This window comes from Typopeltis vanoorti, chromosome 13, assembly GCF_054136105.1.
Source record: "Typopeltis vanoorti isolate ZY-2024b chromosome 13, IOZ_Tvanoo_1.0, whole genome shotgun sequence".
Lineage (NCBI taxonomy): Eukaryota > Metazoa > Arthropoda > Arachnida > Uropygi > Thelyphonidae > Typopeltis > Typopeltis vanoorti.
This window is the reverse complement of record NC_143561.1, coordinates 107,561,434-107,586,929: the sequence shown is the minus strand read 5'-3', so window position 1 is coordinate 107,586,929 and position 25,496 is coordinate 107,561,434. Positions and strand designations below refer to the sequence as shown.

The following is a 25,496-nucleotide window of genomic DNA, read 5'->3' as shown; positions in this document are numbered from 1 at the left end:
GCACAGATTTGGTCACAATGAGTGACCAAGATGGTGACAAGTCTGGGGAATATTTCCTACAAGGACAGGTCGAAGGCATGTGGATTGCAAAGTTTAGTTAGCAGGCAGCATGGAGGAGACATGATAGACAAGTTGTTAAATGGGTTCTCTGTAAGATTGATGAAAAAGAAATTTTTCAATACATGATGAGTAGGAGAGAACTATGAATCACCTCTGGAAGCTAGGTAAGCATGTTGTTAGTAAGAGTATGAGGACTCGATTTGCTGCTTAAAAATGGATTTTCCAGATGTAGGTGTGAATGCTGTAATAGAAAATGAGTTTAAGGAGAGACATGATAGGTATTGCATACATAATTAGTGAGCCTGTGATAATAATAATTAACAAAATCACTCTTGCACACACCTTACCTGCTTAGGTTATCTATCCTTGTTTCTAATGCATAGAAGTCTTGGCAAGTGTCCTGAAGAGGCATTGACTGCTGTTCAGGGGACGAAACTTCGTCTCCAGGAGTTTGCCCATTACTGGAGGTACATGATAATGGAATAGTCATAGAGGAACTGGATTTTGGCATGCTACTGGATGTGCGTGGGGCGGAAGAGCTGCTAGTACCAGAGGTCAGTCGACCTGGTCCTGACTTCGATCTTTGACCCGTATCTCCACTGCCATCTAGAAGAGGTTGAGAGGTAGAAGTAGAAGGAGCATCTTGCCTACTGGTGCCCTCAAGTGAACTTGGTACCACAGCTTTGCAGGAGATAGATGATGCCGTTATAGATCCCGCTTCTGATACTAAAAAATAAAAATCCTTATATAACCAGTTGTTTTAAATGTCATAAAGCTATACGAATAAGCTGATGAATAGACTTACATACATACATATATATATTTATAGAATATTCAAATGTTTTTAAATGTACAAATAAATTTTTTATGAAAAAGTGAAAAGAACAAATTTTACAACTTAATATACAATGGTAAACGAATAATGATTATGAAGTTTGAAAGGATGGAAAAAACTGCAAAGCAATGAACACTCACTTGGCTCTGCAGCATCCAAAAGGGGTGTCTTCTCCTTTGATTCAATGATGTCTGCTGATGAAGATAATGACCTTGATACTGATGATCGTGACCTGGTTTGTCTGGAATCTGGTCTGTCATCCTCTTTTCCCCCTTCTTCAATTCTCCTTGAAGGACTGGGAGACCGAGATCTCATAGTTCCACTTCCACTGAATACAGCACTTGTAAGGTTGGTAACACTAGATATAGCTCCTTCAGGGAAGAAATACGTAGAGAAATTGGCCATTAATGAGAAATCAACCTGAGTAAATACTGATGAATAAATCTGTTTGCAGGATACAAGAAAAGATTCTTTGAATATGTTTTTTTTTAAGGATATTTGAATATTATATTTAGTTGCACATACAGGTAGTCCTTGGTTTATTATTATGACACTTCCAAGGAGTCCAAAGACTCAATCATGGGAGTGCACACTTAATCATCCAAGTACGTGACACTGCCGATTTGCAATAATAATATTTTTGAAACCAAAAGGCAAAAAATATTAAAAAAAAAAAAAAAATTCAAAAATGAGCAACTGTAAACAAAATAGGATGTAAAGAAATAGCACAGACAATTGGAGATGAGAGTTGGATGCCAATATCATTTACATGCAGTTAAACACCATATGTTTTCCAACCAATTGACCTAAGGGTACTAGCAACTTTTAAAGCCTATAGAAATGGTGAAAGTTTTGAGCAGGTGAGACAAAACTATCAAGGATTATTGGGACTCATTAGACATTTTGAAAGGGTATTAATAACCATGCAGCAGTAAACTGCTTGAATGGAATATTGTGCACAAATTCTGGAATAAGTTTACACTATATTCACAGGATTAGAGCTAGTGGAGAGAATTGTTGAAGATATTAGAAGGCTGGTGGAAAATGACAGAATTGGACAAGTTTACAGCTAAAGATGTAACAGAGCTGTTCTATAGATATGGACAGCAGCTTCCCAATGAAGACCCAACGAACCTAAAGACCGAAGCTGAAGGAGGGAAAAAAGTTGATGTGCCTCTAAAATATATAAAAACAGGTATAAAAACTCCTAGAGATTCTTATGAGTGATCTCTAAGCACCTCTTCCTGAAATACCATTTCATGATCCCATGCCCTAACTTAAGTTTATTACTGTGTAAAATAATAATACCAGTTAAAAACGCAAGTTTCTAAGGAGAAAAAAAAAAGAAAAGAAACAGGCTGATAAAATGATCTCTAACAATAGCTAAATTGGTAACATGCCAAAATGAGTAAGTGATTTGAATATATGATTTGAATTGCATTAATGTAGAAGGTATGCTTAACGACAAATTATACCAGAGAGAGTTTTTTACCTGCTAGAGACTGAAGTGTTCCAGGTCGCTGTTTAGAATTCGTTCTATCTTCGAACTCTAAATTAGCAGGTGTCACATCTTGACCAGCTTTTGCAGGTGAAAATTCCAAAATTCCTGTGCCACTATATCCACGTCCTTCATCTTCTTCATCATCACTAGATATCATTTTCTGAGGTTTCCTTTTCCGGCGGGCTCGGGGATACTGGTAAGCATAGATTCGAGGATCCTCTAAAGGAAAACATTTTGATTAATTTAATATACAGCATTAAGAAAAGTAATTAAATAAAAATCAATTAACTCCTTGTTCACTAAACTGAAAAGTTTATAAAGTATTAGCTAGAATATATATTTTCTCAGTCGTCCTTTAGAAACAAGTGTTAAGAATGTAACTTCAAAAGAGATTGACAAACGAAAGCAAGTGAGATTGTGGACGACAGAGGATGAGTGACAGAACAAAAGCAAGCAAGAATGCAGGAGTGAAAGCCAGTGTGATTTCTGGGATGCAAGATTTAAAAAATGTGTCGATCAGGATGAGATATGATATGAGCTATATTATACTGAGATTAGATATTTAGCAGATGAGAATAAAAGATTGCAAAAGAATAGAATGATGGAAAGTAGAGAAAAAGAAGTGATGTATGGATATGTCATTAAAATTGTAACAGATGAGCAGATTCACAAGGTCTGTTTTTCAGGAGGGAGAATGAAATGATGATTACAAAATTCCTGTGCTGTTATATAGAGCTATAGAGGTGATTGTGAGAATGGATATCAGGAGGTTATTGAGGAAAATGAAAAATAACAGCATGGTAGGAAAGGTTGTTTTTGTGTTGCTAAGATATGATATTGATGAGTTGAGATGGCAAGCAAGAATCATGAAAAGTATGTTAGCAGAGCTGTGTGAGAAGAAAGGGGTACAAGGGATTTGTGAATGTGTGGTATACATTCAAGGGAAGGATGGAATTGAACAAAAGTTATGGATTACATTTAAGTGAGGTGTGGATCAAGTAGAGAGAGAGTGTTGTTAGAAGAAAATGTAATGGGTGATGTAAACAAGAAATCAGAGTAAGTAAGAGACAATGTGAAATATCAGGAAAGTGAAACAGGTGAAACTGAAGTGCTTGTAAATAGAAAACAGTAGCAGGAGGTACTAAACATGATAGTAGCATGAGTTAATAAACAAGATGACCAGGGAAACATGGCATAAGGAGAGTGGATGTTGTAAGCAGTAGTGAATGTAAGTATGAAGATGGTCAGCATATTAATGAGATGGATAGATGTAAGGGGAGCAGTTGAGGAGATATAGGGGAGATATAGGTGAGAAATCACAGCTGAGAGGTGGCATAGGTAAGACTGGATATAGAGCTAAAAGTAAATTGTTGTGTTTATTTACAAATAAGGAGACAAAATTGTTTAAATGTTTGAGTATATTCTCAAACAGTGACGCTTGTCCAACTATGTTGCATTCATATCCTATGAATATGACATAGTTGGACAAGGATTATATCATAATGGAAATGGAGGAATAACGTTTTCATAGGATAAAAAAAGACAAGAAGAAATGGGAAGTGCTATTGATGATAGCAGGGGAATTATATCTGTACAAAGGGGGGGGGGGAACAGTGGTAGTGGTTTTAAGTCAGCAATGTCAGGTTGACAGGAAGAGATATTTAGTTGAATGTTGCAATAAGTTGTGGAAGGTGGTAGTAAGAAATGTACATGCAACTTGAATCTACATTGAAATGAAGAAATGGAATATGAGAATAAGGAAAATGAATTTCTTTAGTGAAGGGGAAACTGTTTTAGACAGTAAGTAATGGAGGACACTCACAAATTGTATCTTAAATCTCATCACATCAGAGGATGTGTTTATGAATGGGGTGTTGCTTCTCCCGCTAGTTAGTGAGATTGATCACCTGGATGGTGGCCAGTTATATAAAGACTTCTGTGAAGAAAGAATTTGTGCAGCTACAGTGCTGGTGATTATGAACCTTAGGTGACTGCTGAAAGCTATAGCTCTGAAAGCAAAACATGAGCAATGGTAATAATCACTTGCAAAGAGTACAAAGAGTGGGCCATTAAAGTGATTCAGTTGATAAGGACAACAAAATGCAATATGAGCAGAAATTAGCAAATCAGGTCATGGAAAATCCTACAAAGCTCTTTCAGTATGGAAGAAGAAGTAAGAATTATTATGGAAAAATGATGTTAATGGATAAAGATGCTAGATTCCTAACTACTGGAGAGTATGTAATTGAGGTATTCAGTGAGCAATTCAGCAGGGTTATTTTATTGTCATTTTAGCTTGACATTATGAGAAGCATGGGTGTAGAAGAAAATTGGAGAAGATGTACTGTTGGTAAGCTTGCAAGAAGTATGCAAGGAATTAAGGAATTAAGAGTTGATATTGATAAGGCATCAAATGTGTGTCTTAAGAGAATGTTTCAGCCATGTAACAGCATAAGTCCAAATGGAGTGGGAATAGTAAAATAGTTTCACTTCACAAAGGTGATGAGGTGATGCCACATTTATAGGCCAAGCTATGTCTGGAATTGTGGCTAAGGTGATGGATAGAGCTAGGATACAGAAGTGGGTTGATAGCAGTATTTTTGGTGATGGTCAGCATGAGTTTGTTAAAAGGGAGGTCATGTTTTTCCAATATACATATGTACTACAACAAGATGAATGCATTAGAGAAGAGAGATGCATATGCAGTGGCATACTTGAATTTAGCAAAGCCTTTGATAGATTGCCATGGGTATTAGCAAGTTGTGAATGGGGAAATGGGATCCTGAATGATTAATGCTGCTACACTGCTATTAATGATGTAGCTGTTTGCAGTTGCAAAATTGGGAGAGAAGCTAGGGATAAAGAGTCATAGTCTTGCAAGAGTATTTGAACAGAATGTATGAGTAGACAAGCGAATGAAATTACCAGTTTAATGTTACAAAGTGCAAGGTTCTGACATTTAGTGGGCAAGGAATGAGATATTTGGGTGTGATGGTTTTCTTCAGGATGAGAATATATTAGAAAGGATCCTCTGAAGATTGACTAAGCTGGTATGTGGGGTATGAAGATAGATCGAAAATGTGCAATTTGCACTGCCTTATGAGGATGAGAGGGAATATGAATAATACATATGCATTTTTGAATATTATGGAGACAACTACCGTGTTTGAATAAAAACTTTAGTTTAATATAACTAAAATCTACATTCAACGTTTCGACCTTTATGTCAAGGTCATCTTCTGGAGCATACAACTATACACAGGAAACAAGCTATACTACAATCAAACTGGTTTGTTAAAGACACTGACCAAGCACTACAACAATTGTTGGCCTGACCTCTGGTGAAAAAAAAAAAAAAAAAATATATATATATATATATATATATATGGAGTCATTAACACCCTTAAAAACAGAGCCACAACTATTTGCTCTAACCAGCAAGCCCTGCAACAAGAACTAAAAATCATTAGTGACACATTCATAAATAATGGCTATAACAAAAATACTATTAATAAAATACTCTATAAAACTACAACAAAAATGAATCTAGATTACAGTAAAACCATAGCCATCTCATACATTAAAGGGTTATCAGAAAAAATTAACAGAAGAATCCTACAACATTATAACCTCAATGCCACCTTTAAACCACCCACTAAACTTAAAACCATATTCAACTCCTCTAAGGATCCTCTCCTCCCATTAGCACATCCTGGAGTCTATTGCATCCGCTGCACCTGTAACTTACCGTACATTGGTGAAACAGGACGAACAATCCCTATACGCAAGAAAGAACACATTAGACACATTAAATATAACCATTATGGTGAAGCAGGCCTCTCAGACCACGCACTCAACACCTTACACCAAATCAACTGGAAAAGCACGTGCTCCTTACACCGCACAAAAACCTGGTACGAAAGGAAATTTAAGGAATCCTGCAAAATCCTGATAAACCACCCAAATATCAACAACAAAGATGGCATGAAAATTCCAAGGATCTGGATGGCACACATTCAGCCTACCTAATATGAAAGATCCAGCATAAGTCAGGACTCTAGCCAATTCTTAGCTAGTATTAGAAACCATTCCATACCAACTGGCTGGAATTATGTTAGTATATAGTAGACAACACTAATAATAGGACTCTAGCATTGATGTATAATTTTTTTTTTTTTAAATTTTATTTTATTTCATTTTTTTTCACCAGAGGTCAGGCCAACAATTGTTGTAGCGGTTGGTCAGTGTCTTTAACAAACCAGTTTGATTGTAGTATAGCTTGTTTCTTGTGTATAGTTGTATGCTCCAGAAGATGACCTTGACATAAAGGTCGAAACGTCGAATGTAGATTTTAGTTATATTAAACTAAAGTTTTTATTCAAACACGGTAGATGTCTCCATAATATTCAAAAATGCATTCGGATCACCGTGTAAGCCTAAAAGAAAGGATGAATAATACATAAGTTACCAGGTTTCATGAAATGGGAGATGGGAGTAAGACAAGAAGCCATCCTTGGAAACTGTATAAGGTATGAGATGGTTCTTTGCATGCAGAGTAATTGATGAGGGGAATACATTGCCAGTTTGTAATTGAATGCAGACATCTTGAATGAGTTTAAAGCATGATTTGATGAACTCTGTGCGAGTTTGTTCTTCTCGCTATGAGTCTTTTGACTCCAATGAAATCTCGTGTGAATAATAATAATGAAACATTCAAATTATTATTGTATGGCACTCTCAGGGAATTCCAAGATTAATCATGCCCAACTACTCTACACACTAAATCATCTCATAAGGTTTCTACAGACTCATCAACCGCAAAAATATGTTTGTGTGTTTTCTTGCCAGTGTGCCTGTTTTGTGGGACAGAAAATTTCTGCTACCTCTGTAGGAGAGTGATTAACTCATCTTTATTTGGAAAGTTCTTATAAAGATTCTTCACTTATAAATGTGATTCCAAATCAGGTCTTTCCAATCCAATGGTATCGTCATTGCTGAATGAGCTAAGGAGGATGTTATCTAATAAATGTAATCAAGATAACTGGTATAATATTAGATCTCATGTGTTCAGCAATTTAACAAATTGTTTTTCTTCTTCTTCTCTCTTCCATCATCTATGTGGATGATGATGAGGCTGAATGAACACTTTCCACTTCTGTCTGTCCCAGGAGAGTCCGAACAATTCTGTCCATTTTGGTGTCGCTTGTTGTGATTTGGTTTTCAGGTCCTCTTTTATTTTGTCTATCCATCTGATTCTGGGCCGTCCTTTGGATCTTTTACCTTCCATTGTTGTATTCAGGGCTTTAGATGGTAATCTTTCTGTTCCCATTTGGCCATGTGACCAAACCACTGCGATGATTTGGTCACATGGCCAAACCATCGCAGTCTTCTTTCTTGGATTTTGTCTATTATTGTTATTTCTTGTTTTAGTCGTTTCCTTATGTCTTCGTTTCTTAGTCGATCCAGCAGAGATACTCCAAGTAATCTTCTTAGCCAACCCATTTCAGTAACTAATAATTTTTTCTCTTCAGCCTTTTTGAGATTCCAGCATTCACTTCCTGAGAGGAGTATTGGGAGGACCATGGTTTCATAGATTCTTACTTTTGTTATTTGTTTGATGTTTCTTGACTTCCATATTTTATTAAGTCATCCAAAAGTTTGGGATGCTTGACTGATTCGTCTGTTTATATCTTTTATAATTTCACCATTGTACTCAATAACTCCTCCAAGATAGGTGAAGTTTTCTGCCTGCTCTAGATTTTTACTATCAATTTCAATTTTCAGATTGGTGCTTCTTGTTCCTATTTGCATAATTTTTGTTTTTTTTTCTATATTTATGTTTAATCCAGATTTTATACTCTCCTCCTTTATTTTATCAGAAATTAGCTGTAGATTTTCTTCTGTGCTTGCAAGTAATGCAATGTTGTCTGCAAATTTTAAAATTGATCACATTTTTCCCATATATTTTGATTCCAGAGTCTTCATTGTTTAAGGCCTTATTGGTTGCTTCTTCCAGTGTGAGATTGAACAGGTCTGGTGACAGATTGCATCCCTGTCTTACTCCGCGCTCTGTGTATCCTCTATTCGTACTGCACTTTCAGATTTCTCATATAGATTCTTATTATTCTTATGGTTTTGTTGGGAATTCCATAGTTTCCACAGTTATCTTCTACGGATGGAATCAAATGCCTGACGAAAGTCTATGAAATTTTGTAGCAACTTTGGTTGTACTCTAGTGTCTTTTCTATAAGCTGTCTTAAGGTGAATAGTTGATCAATTGTGCTTTGCCCTGGTCTGAAACCAGCTTGTTCTTCTCCTAGTGCCAGTTCTATATATGGCTTAATTTGTTTTTGGAGTACTTTCATAAAAACCTTACTTGGAATACTGAGGAGGCTAATGCCTCTGTAATTATTGCATTCTGTTTTATCTCCTTTTTTGTATATAGGAGTTATGACTGATTTGGTCCAATCGGTAGGCACTGCTTCATTTTTTGTAGATCCTTTCAAATAATGTTTTTAATGGTTCCAAGTTGTTCCTTTCCTGCTTTTAAGAATTCTGCATGTATCTGATCAACGCCAGGTGCTTTCCTAGTTTTGAGTTTTTCTATGCTGTGTGCTAGTGTGATTCCAAATCAGGTCTTTCCAATCCAATGGTATTGTCATTGCTGAATGAGCTAAGGAGGCTGTTATCTAATAAATGTAATCAGATAACTGGTATAATAGTAAATCTCATGTGCTCAGCAATTTCACAAATTGTTAATATTTATTAATTATTTGTAACAAAACTAAACATATCCCTAAAAATCCCTGATAAAATATTTTTGTAGTGCTATAATGCTTTTGATTTCATATATTTTTGGTGCATATTTTTCAAATTTATAAATTTTTTAAATTTCTGTGTAATGCTATAAATATTTCCTAAATTCCACCGTATGGATAGAAATGATTAAGTTAAAATCCAATAGGCAACTGCCAACTGAATGACTGAGAAAGGAATCTATATATGGAAATCAGTATCTGTTTGTTCATCTTCAAAACAAATTGGAAGCACTACATGTAATGACTGCCAAGTTTGCAAAGCCAACTCTATTCAATCAGTGGAAGACTCCAAGCTATGTGTGGATCCAAAAATTTTTAACCTCTGTAGTCTGTTTTTCATTGAAGGTAACCACAAAAATTCATTAAATACAATAATTCTATAATTTTGGAAGGAGATATTGTGAATGCAAACTTGTGTATCAAAAATGTTTTTGCTGATTTAGAAATGATATAACAATATATATATATATATTTTCCTTTACAAAAAAACATTTGATTTTTATATGCATGTTTCAGAAATTAATCCGTCACTAGCAACTGCAGAAGCTTTCAGATATCATGTTATCTCTTGCATTAAGACAAATATCTGTTTGTTTAGTACTTTATTATATGTGAATTAACACTATTGGATTGACAACTACAAATTTTGAGTGGCCTTTTATTCAGCTATGAAAGATCTCGAATATGTCTGCACTCAAGCTTAAAAAAATACAAGAAAAGTTTGTTTTAATAATAATATAATAATAATATATTTCAAAAACTATTAATGGCCAAGCTATAGCAGGTAATTCTGGGGGGGGGGGGGTAAATATATAAAAGATTTGAGTTCACATGGTAGTTACTTCAGTAGATTATAATGCCACCTGGGAAGATATATTATAACATGACTTATCAAGAATGGCATTTTAAATTGCTTATGATCACCATGGTCATTCTTACAACTCTATCAACGTTTCATCATCCTCCCCATCTGTCTCTAAAATGGAATGAGGTTACTTCAAACAATAGCTTCCTAGACCAATCTATTAGCAGCCAAGTTAGTTAAATTTCTGTAGAGTTCAGACCACTTATACTCTTGATGTTGCCAATCCATTTCCCAATGGTATCTTTCAGTGGTGCACTCAGGATTTAATCGGGGGGGGGGGGGGGGGGGGGCGAGTTGAGTAGACGATTTACGAATACACACTACGCATTGCATATGACCTATGACTGAGCATCTGCAGTGATCGCCAGTACATGACAAGTAGTATAGAAATAGAAGACACAACATAAATTTAAAAAAAATGAATTTTAATTAGGGAAAGATTTTTGGAAAATTTTCTAGTGTTTATTTCCTTTTTCTTTGGGGGGCCTTGGCCCCCTCCCCTGGGTGCGCCACTGGTATCTTTCTTTCTACTCTTCTGTTTTGGGGAGTTTAAAGAAACCTGTTGTTAGTGGTATGGACACATGTCCATACCACTGCAACTGTTTTTCTTTTATTCTTGTTATAATTATTATGCTTACTAGCAGGTTTCCTCAAATTCCTCTTATTGTTCTCTGATTTCCTTATTGGGTTTCATTTCATTCCATGATGTTTTATTTTCCTCGAATACTTGTTTTCAAAAATCTGGTAATCTTTGTTCTTCCTTCTGTGTGATAATCCAAGTCTCTGCAACATAAAGTAGTGTGGAGAGTACCTTTGAGATATACACTTTGATTTTAAGCTCTTTGGAAAGATGTGCATTTTCCATATATTTGTAAGTTTGTTCATAGCAAACCGCCCTAGATTTTTTCTGTGTTTAATAATTTCTTCTAATTTAGCCTGTGTTCAATGTGTTTAAGTAATTAAATATTTTACCTGTTTTTTTTTTTCCCCCCTTCTACTTCTGCTTATTGCCATTGTTTTGGTTTTCCTAACATTTATTTGGATTGCATAGTCTTCACTGTTTTTTTATGCAGGTTTCAATCATATACTTTAAATTTTCCTTAATATCTGTAAATAATACTATATCATCTGCATATTTCATATGATGTAAATTTTGTCCATTCACAGTTCCATGTTTTCTAAGACTTTTTTGCTAATTCTTCCAGGCACAGGTTAAACAAATATTGGGAAAGCAGACATCCCTCCATGACATCTCTATCAAAGTTTAGTTGGTAATTAATAATAATACACTTCGAAGGGTGGATTTCAGTAACATGCACTATAAGCAGCAAGAGACAAAGCTAAGTTATGTTTTCAGTCTGTTCTTATTAAGCTTTTAACACTAATTTTTGTAAAAGCTAACATATAAGATTAAGTTTTACTATTTATGTTATTAAGAAAAGATAGTTAGAATGAGTTTTTCCATAAATTTTCATTGCTTGATTTATCACCCATTCCACACAGTCTTCCATATAATTTTTTTCAATAATGAAATGGCTCTTTGAATATATCAGTATTTTATTAATCATTATAAATTATTCTAAAACAACTGAATCACTTATAAATAATTAATTCTCATATCTATATAAAATATTGCTGAATCATTACTTTAACATTTTAGGGTTCTACTCACCATCCTCTGGCGAGCTGGCAGGTCGAACAGGCTGTTTATTTCGGAATAGGTCAGGATCGACTCCTGCCTGTTCTTCCTATAAATAAAATATTCATAAAAAACCAAGATAATACAAGCACAAGAATAAATTCATCTGGAAATTTTAAAGGGCAAAACTTACTTTAAAAGTATTTATGTCATTCTGGTTGGCAGCATACCTGCTTTTCAACCATTAGCTCCAGGATAGAATTCCACCACAGGCATGCGATTGTTTAGCCACCACCTCATTTATAAGGCCCAAAGTGGATTGAAAAAGTTCCATCTTTAGTCTCCAGTGAGGGGTTTCCAGACATGTAAAAATTAAAACTTTAGCTCAGCTCATTTCCACTGGTAGTGATGTACCAAAAATCATTCGTGTTGGAGGAGGAGGAGGAGGGGGGGGGAGGAGTTGGGAAGACTCCAAAAAGATAACATCATTTAAGGATGAGTTCTTAAGTGTTAGAGATTGGTTCTTGTGTATTCAGCAACATGCAGTGTTTTAGCTTTTCATGGTTGCTATTTGGAAAACTGGGCAGTGGTCATTGTTTATCAATGATTACCTATCATGCATTTAGTAATCAGGAAATGTTGCTCTAGAGACCAAAAATGGAACTGTTTCAAGTGATGTCAGGGCTGCAAGATAAGTGGACCTGGTCTCACATTATCTAGAGACATTCACATCCACAACCATGGTGAGATTCTGACCCAAAGGCTATTTGGATGGACTGTATATGCATTGTTCACTCAACCAGCCAGATAGAAGTACACAAGAGAGAGAGACCTTTTTTTCTTTTCTTTTAACTACTACTATTTTTCTAAACATCTGTGTGGAAGAAAAGGTGTCAAATAAATTATTTATTACAATTTTTTAAGGATAGTATGCTTGTGTATATAGTAGTGTGAATGATTAGCAGAATGAGTTGAAAGTTTATTTTTCACTTGGTTAGAGTATAATAAATTTAGTTTAATCCTTTATCCAAGTGTGAGCAAACAAAGTTTGCGCCTGAAAGTATCTTTAGGACTGGGGTAAGGTGGTACAACACCAGGGCCACTCGTTGCAAAGGTGGAGCAAGATAGCAACACTCCTGTCTCAGTATCTCCTATAATGCAAAACACATCTCCTTGCGGATATGTCTAATGTTATGCATTAAGGGAAGGGCCACTACCCAGACTAGTTTCGACCTTTATTGAGGTCTCTTCAGTGGGAGCCAGGCCCAAGTTGAGATACCAGGCAGAAGCATTAGTAGGTCATCTCTACCTATAGGAGTTGCCAAATGGTGTGCCACCCTTTTTTAATAAATTACTCTGGATTTAGAGAAATCTTAGAGTAATTTAGAGAAATTACTCTGGAGTTTGCGCCTGAAAGTATCTTCAGGACTGGGGTAAGGTGGTACAACACCAGGGCCACTCGTTGCAAAGGTGGAGCAAGCTACCAACACTCCCACTGAAGAGACCTCAATAAAGGTCGAAACTAGTCTGGGTAGTGGCCCTTCCCTTAATGCATAACATTAGACATATCCGCAAGGAGATGTGTTTTGCATTATAGGAGATACTGAGACAGGAGTGTTGGTAGCTTGCTCCACCTTTGCAACGAGTGGCCCTGGTGTTGTACCACCTTACCCCAGTCCTGAAGATACTTTCAGGCGCAAACTTTGTTTGCTCACACTTGGATAAAGGATTAAACTAAATTTATTATAGCAGAATGAGTGATCATATGAACAAACCACAAAATCTATTTCTTATGTGTTGTAGTGAGTGTTTGGTTCATTGCTTTTTTTTTTTTTTTATTCCAGTTTTCCAATCTTAGAAAATGTTAAAGACAAAACCCTTCGACATTGATGATTTCTTCTCAACTTCTTGTATATCATAGGACCTTGCAATTTAAAATCAACCAGATTCACTAAATAAATAAGACCTTAAAATATCAATCCATGACAACTATGAAACTGAAGAAGAGGCTTAAAAATGAAAGGGGGGGAGGGGTCGGATACGTGTCTTCTTACATGGCAGTAAAGGATATTAAATTTATAATTGAAAACAAGTAGAAATTTAATTTCCTCTACAGTGAAGCCAAATGCAGGTACGACCAATCAAATAAAATCCAAGTGGATACAGGATGCAATAATGAAAACAATGTTAGACATATAAATAATTGATTGTTTCTTTATTTATGAGTACTGATTCACGTTGACCTGAAGAGATGGTAAATATAAATATTACATATATACACTCCATCACAGCTAAGTTTAAGGCTGAACTCTGTATAAAATAAATCTAGTTTGTTTTTTCTGAACAAGTTCAGACAAGCTGGAAATGTAAGGGATAAGAACTCAATGCTCCCGTGGTATCCTGAGGGAGTCTAACTGTATGAATCCATAATAGGTTGGATTTATTTCGGTTCAGTTATGATGTCATTTTTTTTTTTTTAACTGCCTCGTTTGAATGCTTGTCCGAAATATTTTTTAATTTTCTAGTAAATAAAACTGCTTTTTGACCATTTTCAAGTATTTAGGCTATATCTATGAATATAGATATAACATGAACTTTTAATGGAAAACCTGCTATTTTATTCTTCTAAATTATCTGTTTATAACTTATAAAGCATTGCAACTGCTCTTAGGATAAATTACTTATTACTATAAAAATGTCTACTTTTGGCATCCCTTGCCACATCTCTAGATTGTACTCTCTAGTAAAATATAACTGAGTGGAAAACACATGATCCCAATTGTTTCATCAATACTTGTACAATATTACTTCCACACAACCTCCATGGAATAGACAATTTGTGGTAGGTCCAGTCTGAACATCAAGAACTCTATTGTACTCCTCATTTCAATGCCTGCATCCTCACTACTTGACAACATCAGAAGCTTTCTGAGGTCATGTATTCCATATCTACCACTCTCCATGCAAAAATCTAATTAATTGCCACTTCCTTACACAATTATCGAGAATGACTCCCTTGTTCTACCCTTTGGAAAATATTTCCAGCATTCATCTATCATACAACTTATACATTAACGAGCAGTAAATGTAGCGTGTAGATAGAAAATTGAGTTGTGTAAACGGTGAGTTGTGTGTCCTCTTGCAATGATGCCTTGAACTTCACAGAGATATCAAGTAATAAAATAATAATAATCTGAATCACATCCCCTTCGTGACACCTCCAAGGAGTCCGAAGACTTATTGCAGGAGGACACCTATTGTACAACTCTCCCACCACTAACACGGAACCTCTACCACCAATCAACAACATTAGTGCCACTAACATTAGCGCGTAAATAATACCAGCCCAGGCAGAGAATCTTGGGATAGGGGGGGGGGAGACATTGCAATTTAGCTCAATGAAATTGCTATAGCTTTTGTTAATTTTAACTGCTTATGATCTAGATGTTAAATAACTTTTAAACCAGGCATGAGCATAGCCTCTAATTTCTATAGTTGCCAGTTTCTTAAATAAAATATCATGGGATACTGTGTCAAGTTTTTTTGCAGGACTAGAAACACTGCTAAAGTTAGACTTGTGTTGGTATTGTATATAACTCATTTCTTTTGAGAGTACAATTTACAAGTTTTTCATTGTCGACTATGAAATAATTATTAATTTGTCTGTTAAAGTTCAGTCACTATAAAACTAGTTTCCTGAAGGGGAAACTATCTGAGCATGTCCAAGATCAACTAACGCACGAACTACTGAAAAAAAAAAAATGCATAGAAAAAATTTTTCTAGTTGGTGACTATTGTCACACCTGTAACAGCTGGTCTGGGATTAAATATTAATTGCAAAGGAGAGACATTCAAGCTTTGTATACCATCAATGTCTTTCTCTTAAATGACAAAAAATATGCTATTTGATCATGGTTCTTTTCTTAAATTACAGAAACACTCAACAGGAAGACGGCAGTATTACCTTCAACTGTTATGCATGTTTAAACTATATTTGCCATTCAAATTTTTTAACAAACTTAACTTTCAATGGAAATGCCAAAGGAAAATAGAGGAATCAATCCAGTTGAGTGTTCAGAAAGCACCGATATTTTAAAAGGTACAATTAGTTAAACACACACACAAAGATATTATAATAACATGCATTTAGAAGAATATATTCAAAATTCTTTTAAAACATTTATCACATATCAGTAGTAATGTAAATTGATTATAACTTACGTCTCTGAGCGTAAAAGTGATCTCCAAGTTATTGGAAAATGGCTCATAAAACTCTGGATACATGTCCAACACATCAAGAAGGTCTTCCCTTAAAATCTTGTGGAGGTCACAGTAGGTCAAGGCACGTACATTACAATTGGACTTTCCTACTGTCGAGTAGATACAAGCATTTTCCCCAAATATATCGTCTTTACCTAGATATTTAATATATATATATATATATATACTTTTCTGGTTATTCATAATAAGTTTTAACATTTTAAAAAGAAGGTAATGCAATTTATTTACTGATTTATTATTATTATTATTATAAAAACCTCCATGGAGTCAAAGACTCATCGTGGGAGGTCCACTGTTATACACACAGTTTATCATACTGTGCCTTAAATATATTCACTGTCTCTACACACACCACACTCTCGGGCAAAGCATTCCAATCACTCACCACTCTCCATGCAAAAAACCTGCTCCCCACTCCCTTGCTCACACCTTCCTTACACAGCTTCCAGGAATGACCTCTTGTTCTCCTGCTATCCTCACCCATTCTGTGCAAAACCTCCCCAACGTTAACCTGGTAATAACCACTTAACAGCTTATATGTCTCAATCATATCCCCCCCCCCCAATTTCTGCAAATTGCATTTTGTCAATCTGACTTCATACTTTACATTCCAGAGACCAGAAACCACCTTAGTCAATCGCCTCTGAACTTTTTCCAACGCAATTTCATCTTTTTGAAAACTAGGTGACCAGATCTGTGCACAGTAATCCATATGTGGCCTGATCAAAGCCTTATACAAAGGAACCATAACATCCTTACTTCTACAAGTCAATGTCCTCCGCATCATTCCCATTATCTGCTGTGTTGTCTTCACTAGTTTAGTAACATGTCCCCGAAATTTTAGGTCCTTATCTACAATCACTCCCAGATCTCTCATTTCCTGTACCTCTTCCAAAATATTCACACCGATTGTGTACTTTACATCCCATCTCTGCTTCCCAAATTTCAAAACCTTACACTTTGAAACATTGAATTGACATCCCCACTTATTTACCTATTCAGACAGTGTATTCAAGTCCTCTTGCAAAGCTACAGCATCTACACTACTCCTGATAGCTCTGCCCAACTTTGCATCATCTGCAAACAACTGCACATCACCATTCAGACCTCTCCAGATATCATTTACATACAAATTAAACAGCAATGGACCCAAAACAGACCCTTGAGGTACACCACTAGTAACTTTCCTCTTCTGGGATATTGCTTCTCCATAGACAACTCGCTGATACCTATCAGACAACCAATCTCCAATCCAGTGAACCAATCTACTGTTCAGCCCCATCCATTCCAATTTAATTACCGGCTTGTCACGTGGCAATTTATCAAATGCCTTTGCAAAATCTAAATATACCACTGTATATGCAATACCCTTATCCAACGCATTTGTCACTTTATTATAAAAAGTAAGCAGGTTGCTAAAGCACGGTCTTCCCTTAGTAAAGCCATGCTGGCTGCCAAAGAGTATTTTTCTGTTGTCAACCCAATTCTGAACTTTATTCCTAACTAACTTCTCTAATACCTTGACCACAACTCCAGACACACAGACTGGTCTATAATTCAAAGCCTTACTCTTATCACCTCCCTTATGAATTGGAACAATTTTACCCTCTTTCCACTCTTTTGGAACTTGACCCAGTGAGAGACTCATGTTGAAATGATATACAAAAGCTGTTGTTAACTCTCTGGCACATTCCCTCAAGACATGTGGTGAAATAGCATCAAGTCCCACAGCCTTATTTACATCAAGTCTATTCACTTCCTCATATACCTCCTGTTCACTTACTAACAGTTCTTCCTCCTCCTTTCCCACTGCTCTCAAGTTCTGCATGATGCCACATTCACAAGAATCAAATACCTTTAGAAATTGCTCACTAAATATCTCAACTATATCCTCCACAGCAGTTATCATTCCTCAGTTTTCACCAATCAATCCCATCCTACCATAATCATTCTTTCTTCTACTGGCGACATATCGAAAAAATTCCTTAGGATTTTTTTTGGCCGCTTTAGCTAACTGCTGCTCATACTGCATTCTTGCTACCCTTATCAAGCTAGTCACCTTCCTCGCCTGCTCTTTGTACTTCTCATGCAACTGGTTGTTATAAATACTCATTTTGTGTTTCTTCCATAATACCTTCTTCCAGATTGCATACCTTATCTCTTGATTCATCCATTTTACACCCACTCTATTTACTCTGTTGACCCTTGGAATACACTCTGATATTGCCTCCACAAATAGTTCTTGAGTATAGCCCAAGCAACATTGATATCCTTTCCATCCAGTTCCTCTTTCCAGTTTATAATCGCAAGCTATTTCCTGAGCTTTTCGTAATTACCAGTCTTATAATTCCACATATATCCCTTTCTAACAGATGTCCTCAAATGACTGGTCACCCTGCACGTGATCACCTCGTAGTCACTCCCACCAACTGGTGGAAGATTTGACACCTCATTTATAATAACATCATCTGATGAGATGATCAAATCCAATACTCTTGATCCTCATGTATCCTCCGTTACATGCTGCCTAAGGTAATTATCTTTCAAAAACTCCAAAAATTCATTTTCTTTACCCCCAGATGCAGTCTCTTGCTTCCAGTCTATATTACCATAATTAAAGTCGCCCATAATGATAACTCGTTTCTTGCTAGCTAGGCCAATTTGCCTATACCCGCCATATTACCAGGTCTATAGCAACACCCAACTAAATATTTCATCCTGTTTACTTCTACCTCACACCATACGGCCTCAGAACCGTGATCACTATTTGAACCTTGCAATTCCACCTTAGATGGGCACAACTCATCTGCTACCATTAACAGTACTCCTCCTCCCTTTCTTCCCTGTCTATCTTCATGAAAAATATCATATCCGTTCATCTCTATTCCTGTCAGGATGTCATCGTCATCTAACCACATCTCACTTATACCAACAATTTTGGGGCGAACAGACTCGAGCAAAGCAACAATTTCGTTCCCCTTATTTCGAATACTTCTAGCATTAGTGAATAAACATAAGAAATCATTACTGCTTCTACAAGTCCTAAGAACGTCACTCCTACGATTTGACTCTTCAATACCTTCCCCAGTCACTTCCTCTATATTACCACCAATTCTACAACTTTCTTCACACCTAAACTCTTTCCACCCATCCCAGGCCATCTCAATCTGTGTTCGTCCGCTTACACATTCACCTCTGAATTCAGCACCCGCATGTTTCATAAAGTTTCTCCCCGTCCACCCTGACTCCCCCCGTTTCCCTGTTTGTGTTGTACCTCCACTCTCTCATTTACTTCATTCATAATATTCACCTCCCCATTTGCAAGTGAACAAATACCTCTCCCTACCTTACTTTTTTGCTCTTTCATATCACTTCGCACCACCTCAGATATATTCATTACAGTCATTATTTCACCTGCCAGTAACAATCTCTCCAGCAGACTCACACCAAAACCATTTAAATGCAGGCCATCTTCTTTATACAATTCCATCCATCCCTCAAATTCCTCCCACACATTCACAAAATGCACTCCATTCTCCTCACATAACTGTGCTAACATATCATTCATAATCTTTACCTGCCTCCTCAATTCATCACTATCATACCTTGGCAAAACACTGACTGCCTTTCCTACCACACTGTTATCTTTTACTCTCCTTAATAATCTCCTTATATCCAATCTGGCATTTTCCTTGTTTCCATCCAAATCATTTGTTCCTACTACAACCACCAACTCTTGTGCTCTCTTATTCCTCATGTCCAACGTTTCAATCACTCTCTCCATTCTACCACCAGGAAAACAAACCTTATGCATCTTCTCATTCACCACACCGCTAATAATGGAATCTCCATAGAGAACCACTCTCGAATCATTCGATATATCTTTCGCATGGCCATCTTTCCTTCTGCTCTTATTCACTCTTCCATGTATGTCTCTAATTCTTTTCATCTCATTTCGCATGCAGTTCATATCTTGCTTCATCATCAACTCTGCTTTCATGTCCACATACAATATATATTCCTGTCTGTTATTTTCATGTAGTTTCATATTATGTCTTTGGATATTTTTGGCCGCGCAGCATCTACAGCAGTCCTCACAATGATGTTCTGATGAGGATATCCAAGGATAATTAACTGACCCATTTTCCTTCTCTTGAGCAACATTCTGATCCTGTAATGGAAGCTACTGATCATGTATTTTAGGAATGTTTGGCATAACAGCAGTAGGCCTGGATGTATCCCAAGACGTCATCATCATCATGGATCTACTGTCTTGATGTGAAGAACTGGCACAAGGTGAAACTGCAGACTTTATTTTTGTAGGAACACATACTTAATTTCTCGTAACTGATTAGTATCAATGAAAGCAGTAAGTCACTAAGTAATAGTATTCTTTAACGAACACACGAAATTTACAGACAAAAAACTGATGACGGAAGTAGTGTCATTGTGGGCCTAATTGTCTAACTATTAGCTGTAAATAGTACTATGGTCATTAATCGCTGTGAATTTGGGATTAATTGTTCACAGAAAATTAACAGTACAGAGTGGGCTAATTCACACAGAGAGAGTATTGCAGTTTATGTATACTAATGCCTGAAGTATTCGGAATAAGTGTGAAGAATTTTTTTCATTACTTAGTGCAACTTGGCCAAAAATTATAGGAATTAGTGAGACTTGGTTAACTAAGAATGATATAGTTATAGTGATTAAATGTAAGGGGTAAAGTATTTTCAGGCAGGACAGAGATGACAGAATGGGGGGGAGGGTGGGTTACTAATGATGGATGAAGGTTAAAGCCAAAAAAAGGTAGAAGTGCCTCAAGGTGACAAGTATGTTGAGGTCAGTTCATTTGAGGCTGTTTGGTGTGAGATAGAGATCAACAGGGTGAAATATGTAATTGGTTGTTGTTATAATCCAAGGGGTATAAGGGAGAATGTAGATAGTATGTATTGGCAAATGGTATCGTCATTGTAAACATCATGCTAATAAAATTAGCATGATGAGTGAAGGTCGAGTAATTATTATGGGGGATTTTAACTATGGGGACATAGATTGGGGGGGAAGGAATGATAAGGAACAAAAGAAATGGAGTTTATACAGTTGTTAAGAGATAACTATCTGAGACAGCATGTAATGGAAGGGACATGAGATTCGAGAGTGTTAGATCTGGTCATAGCATCGGAGAACATATCAATAAGTAATTTAGTTACGCTGTCTCCACTTGGGGAAAGCGATCATGTGGTCTTGACCTGGGAGAATTTCAGATGTGCTGAATATTCTGTTAAGAAGGGGTATATGTGGAATTACAAGGTTGGTGATTATGACAAGCTGAGAAGTCAGCTTTCAGCAGTGCTATGGCATGAGAATTTGAAGGGGACAGATGTTGATAGTGCGTGGGAGATTGTCAAGGAGTATTTAAAGAAAGCTATATCAGACTGTATTCCCAGAGTCAGAAGGAGAAATCAAGTAGGAATAAGATGGATGAATAATATTATTAAGCAGGAGTTGCAGATAAAGAAAAGGTTGTGGTGGAAGTATAAAGAAAAAGGAGATGAGCGTTCTCATGAGCAGTACAAGGTACAAGCAAAGAAAGTAACCTGTATGGTAAGGAAAGCCAAAGCTAATTATGAGAGGAAGCTAGCTGATGAGTCCAAAAGAAATCCTAAGGAGTTCTTTTGCTATGTGGCAAGTAAAAGGAAGAATAACCATGGAAGGATGATTTTAAAAAGTGTTGATTGCAGGGAAATTACAGAAGCAAATCAAATAGTTGAGTTAGTGATCATTTTGAAAAAGTGTACCATCTTGGTTGTGATATTGCTGCGCCGAATGTGTCATTGACTGATGAGCGTCTAGAGATAGACGAAATAAAGGTGCTTAGTATATTACAGAACCTTAATGCTAACACTGCCATTGGATTAGATGGCATATCAGCCTATGTGTCATGAGAATGTGCAAGAGAATTAGCACCTCCTCTAATCAGGCTGTTTACTATAAGCCTCAGTTTGGTAAAGTTCCAATAGAGTGGAAAGAGGGGGAAATAATTCCACTGCATAAGGGAGGCTCCAAGACAGAGATTGCAAATTATAGACCAATCAACATATCTGGAGTGGTGGTTAAGGTTTTGGAGAAATTGGTAAAAATTAGAATTCAGGACTGGGTGGACAGCAATATGATACTTTATAAGGGGCAACATGGTTTTGTGAAGGGTAGGTCTTACCTCAGTAATTTGCTTACTTTCTATAATAAAGTAACAGTGGAGTTGGATAAAGGAAATCCTTACTCATTGATACTGCTGGACTTTGCAAAGGCATTTGACAGGATTCCACCCAGAACTCTGTTGCATAAATTAGAGCAAATGGATATGGATCCGAAGCTGATGATTTGGATTAGAGGGTGGCTGGTGGATAGATATCAAAGAGTGGTTTATGGAGGAACTGAGTCCAGGAGAAAGGCAGGTGACTAGTGGTGTACCTCAGGGCTCAGTCTTCTATTGTTTAATTTGTACATTAATGATATTGGAAATAATTTGAAAGGAAATATCCACTTGTTTGCTGATAATGCAAAATTAGGAAGAGTGATAATCAATTCAGATGATGTAGATATTTTGATAGATATCTAAATTCAAATGATGTAGATAAATAGGCTGACGGTATGGGCTAAGGTAAATGGCTGTCCGTTTAACGTGGCCAAGTGTAAGGTGATGCACTTGGAGAGGATGAGATCACATGCTGTTTACTATATTAATGGAAATTAACTGCAACAAGTTGACGATGCAAGGGACTTGGGAGTTATTGTGGACAGAGAACTTAAGTTTAAAGCATATTGCAAAGGTTGCCAAAACATCACATCAAATTGCATGGTTGTTGAAGAACACACTGACAAGCAGGGATAAGGAAGTTATTGTTCCACTTTATAAGGCATTAATAAGACCGCATATGGACTATCTGGTCACCTGGATCTCTTGGTGAAGAAAAAATGGTGGAGAGGATTCAGAGGCGAGTTACAAAGATTGTTGCAAGTCTGTGGGATATTTCCCTAGAAGGATAGATTGAAGATCTGTAGGCTCCAAAAACTAGCTGATAGATGTAGGAGAGGCATATAAATTATTAAAGGGATTGATACTGATGACTTTTAAGACCAGTGCAGGAAGGGAGAGAATGAGGGAGCCATCCCTGGGGATTGTGTAAGAGTGTGGTTAACAAGAGTTTTAGGGCTAGATTTTTTGCTTGGAGGGTTGTGAATGGATGGAATGCACAGAGGTGGTTGTGAATACTTTGTCTGTGAATGAATTTAAGGAGAAGTATGATAGGTATTGTGTGACAATGTAGGGTCTTCCATGCTGAGTCTTTTGACTCCATGGAGATACCATTATAATAATAATTATCACCACCACAGTTGTATATAGTGGGAAATGTGCCCTCAGGCAATGATATCTTGGAGGTGTCAATAATAATAAATATATATTTAAGTTTCATAAAATGTCTATTATTATTATTATGTGACACCTCCAGGGGGTCCAAAGACTCATTGAGGGAGTGTGCCAACAGCATCGAACGATTGAATCCCTTTCAACTACTAACCGTGCTCAAACTTGCTTAACTTTTTAAAGCCATTAGTAGCAGAGGTTCTACCAATTGACCAACCTTTATGTATTTATTTATTATGATGATTTTTTGAATAGAAATAAGAAATGCATTTTCATTTGTTTTCAGATACGAAGGCTAAGTTAAAAAATGTTTTTTTTTTTGAAAAACCAAAATATTGCGTCATATAACTTAAGATATTTTTGCTATCTTTTAGCAGAGAATAGCTCACTTATTTAAATGGCGAGATTTCAACCCCCCCCCCCCACCACCACCACCAAGCAAAACTGACAAACAGGCATAAAAATATACTTGCCTCGCGTCCTAGTTTGGCTCAGCGACCGCTGCAACTTATCTCTTCATTCCCTTAACTTATTAGTCTCAATATCCTGTAACGCCAAGCAGAGCCGGCGCTAGGATCTTTGCCGCCCGCATGCAATGTCTATCTAAGCGCCCCTGTAACGATCCGGGCATGTGTGTATCTTTTACGATAATAAAAATTTAAATTATTTGAAATTTCTTAAACAAATTTTTACAGAACAGCCACACGTTGGTTCGCTAAATGTAACGAACCGGGGGTGTTGACTAGGCCGGATAATCGTTAAAAACTCGTATATTCAAAAAATTCTCAAAAGTTAAAGCAAATTTTGATAAAGCCACTTCATTTTAATCGTTGAATATATAATGATACTGGGATTTTAGCCTTCTCACCAAACCGAATCGCTAACAAAATTAAAATGAATTTTAATTAAAGTTAAAATTTATTTGAACTAAAGTTTAAAAAATTCTTGTATTTTACAAGTTACTAAATTCTTAGTAACTTGTAAAAACTTTTTAATAATTTTTATAAGTGGAACTATCTTTTGGGAAAATAAAAGAAACTCAAGATAGATGAGAAAATAAGAAAAGAATTCAGAAATAATTAGAACATTTAATATAAATATTAAAAAAATAACATCTATACAGAATAACAGAAAATAAATTCAATTACATAAATATACTAGAAATTTTTTTAAATTAAACTTTTAGGGTTACTGATTTCATATTCATAAAATTAGAAATAATGGTCTTAACGTCTATTTCCGCACATATATCATTTTAAATAGCTATTAACGCCAAACTAACAAGCCTTTTTTTTTTTTGTGACATACTTGTTCTTAAGTAGGTTTTAATCAATTTCAACTTGGAAAAGGAACGTTCACTACACTAACAGGTAAGGTTAATAGCATTCTTAAAGCAATTGAAAAGTTAGGGAAAGATAAATTATTGGACACAACAAAATTAAGAATATCGAAAGAGTTTTTGAATATTTAAATTATCCATCCGAAAAATATCCCGGAAAGCACATAACTCGTCATATAGTTCTATTGTATTTACGTTTTTATTGTCGCAGTCCTTCAAGAGAGTCTCTAAATCGTCACAAATTTTTCGTAAATCTTCGTTATTAATTTGTAGTAATCTATACAAGAAATTGAAATTACCATATGTTTTCAGTTTTCAAAACGTTCTATTAACGAACACATTGCAACGTCTAGAAGTGTATAAAACACATTCACTCTAAATTTATCTTCTGGCGATTGTGGCGTTTCGTCATGAAGCTCGTAGTCAAATTGTCGTGTCTTCTTTCGTCGTCGAACTTCCGTGCCAGTTTTAAATTCTTGTTCTCCGTCCACCTCAGTTCTTTTACCGTTTTAGAACTTCTTTAAAATTTGTATCTGATCGATACTCTTGTAAGAATATTTTTAAGTTTTCGATAGATTCTAAAGCAAGTGTAATGTTCATATTTTTGCCTTGAAGCATTTTATACACAGGGTTTATTCTGTTAAGTAAATCATGCCCAGTTATAAGAGAGCAAATAAATTTGTACGCCTTTATTTTAGCACATAATGTTTATTCTTCATGCTGAGTTTG

At 36.1% G+C, this 25,496-nt stretch overlaps 1 protein-coding gene across 1 annotated transcript in view; it reads right to left on the bottom strand.

The window, feature by feature from the left end:
* The window catches only part of LOC150100445 (voltage-gated inwardly rectifying potassium channel KCNH6-like), a 477,512-nt gene that overhangs the window by 15,902 nt on the left and 436,114 nt on the right, over nucleotides 1-25,496 (bottom strand). Inside the window, exons 10-14 of the mRNA XM_090402922.1 lie at nucleotides 15,940-16,133; nucleotides 11,752-11,827; nucleotides 2,388-2,615; nucleotides 1,036-1,266; nucleotides 408-786 (exon numbers count right to left, since the gene is read on the bottom strand). Of these exons, the coding sequence (XP_090259048.1) occupies nucleotides 408-786; nucleotides 1,036-1,266; nucleotides 2,388-2,615; nucleotides 11,752-11,827; nucleotides 15,940-16,133 (1,108 nt within the window). The remainder of the gene's footprint in view (nucleotides 1-407; nucleotides 787-1,035; nucleotides 1,267-2,387; nucleotides 2,616-11,751; nucleotides 11,828-15,939; nucleotides 16,134-25,496) is intronic.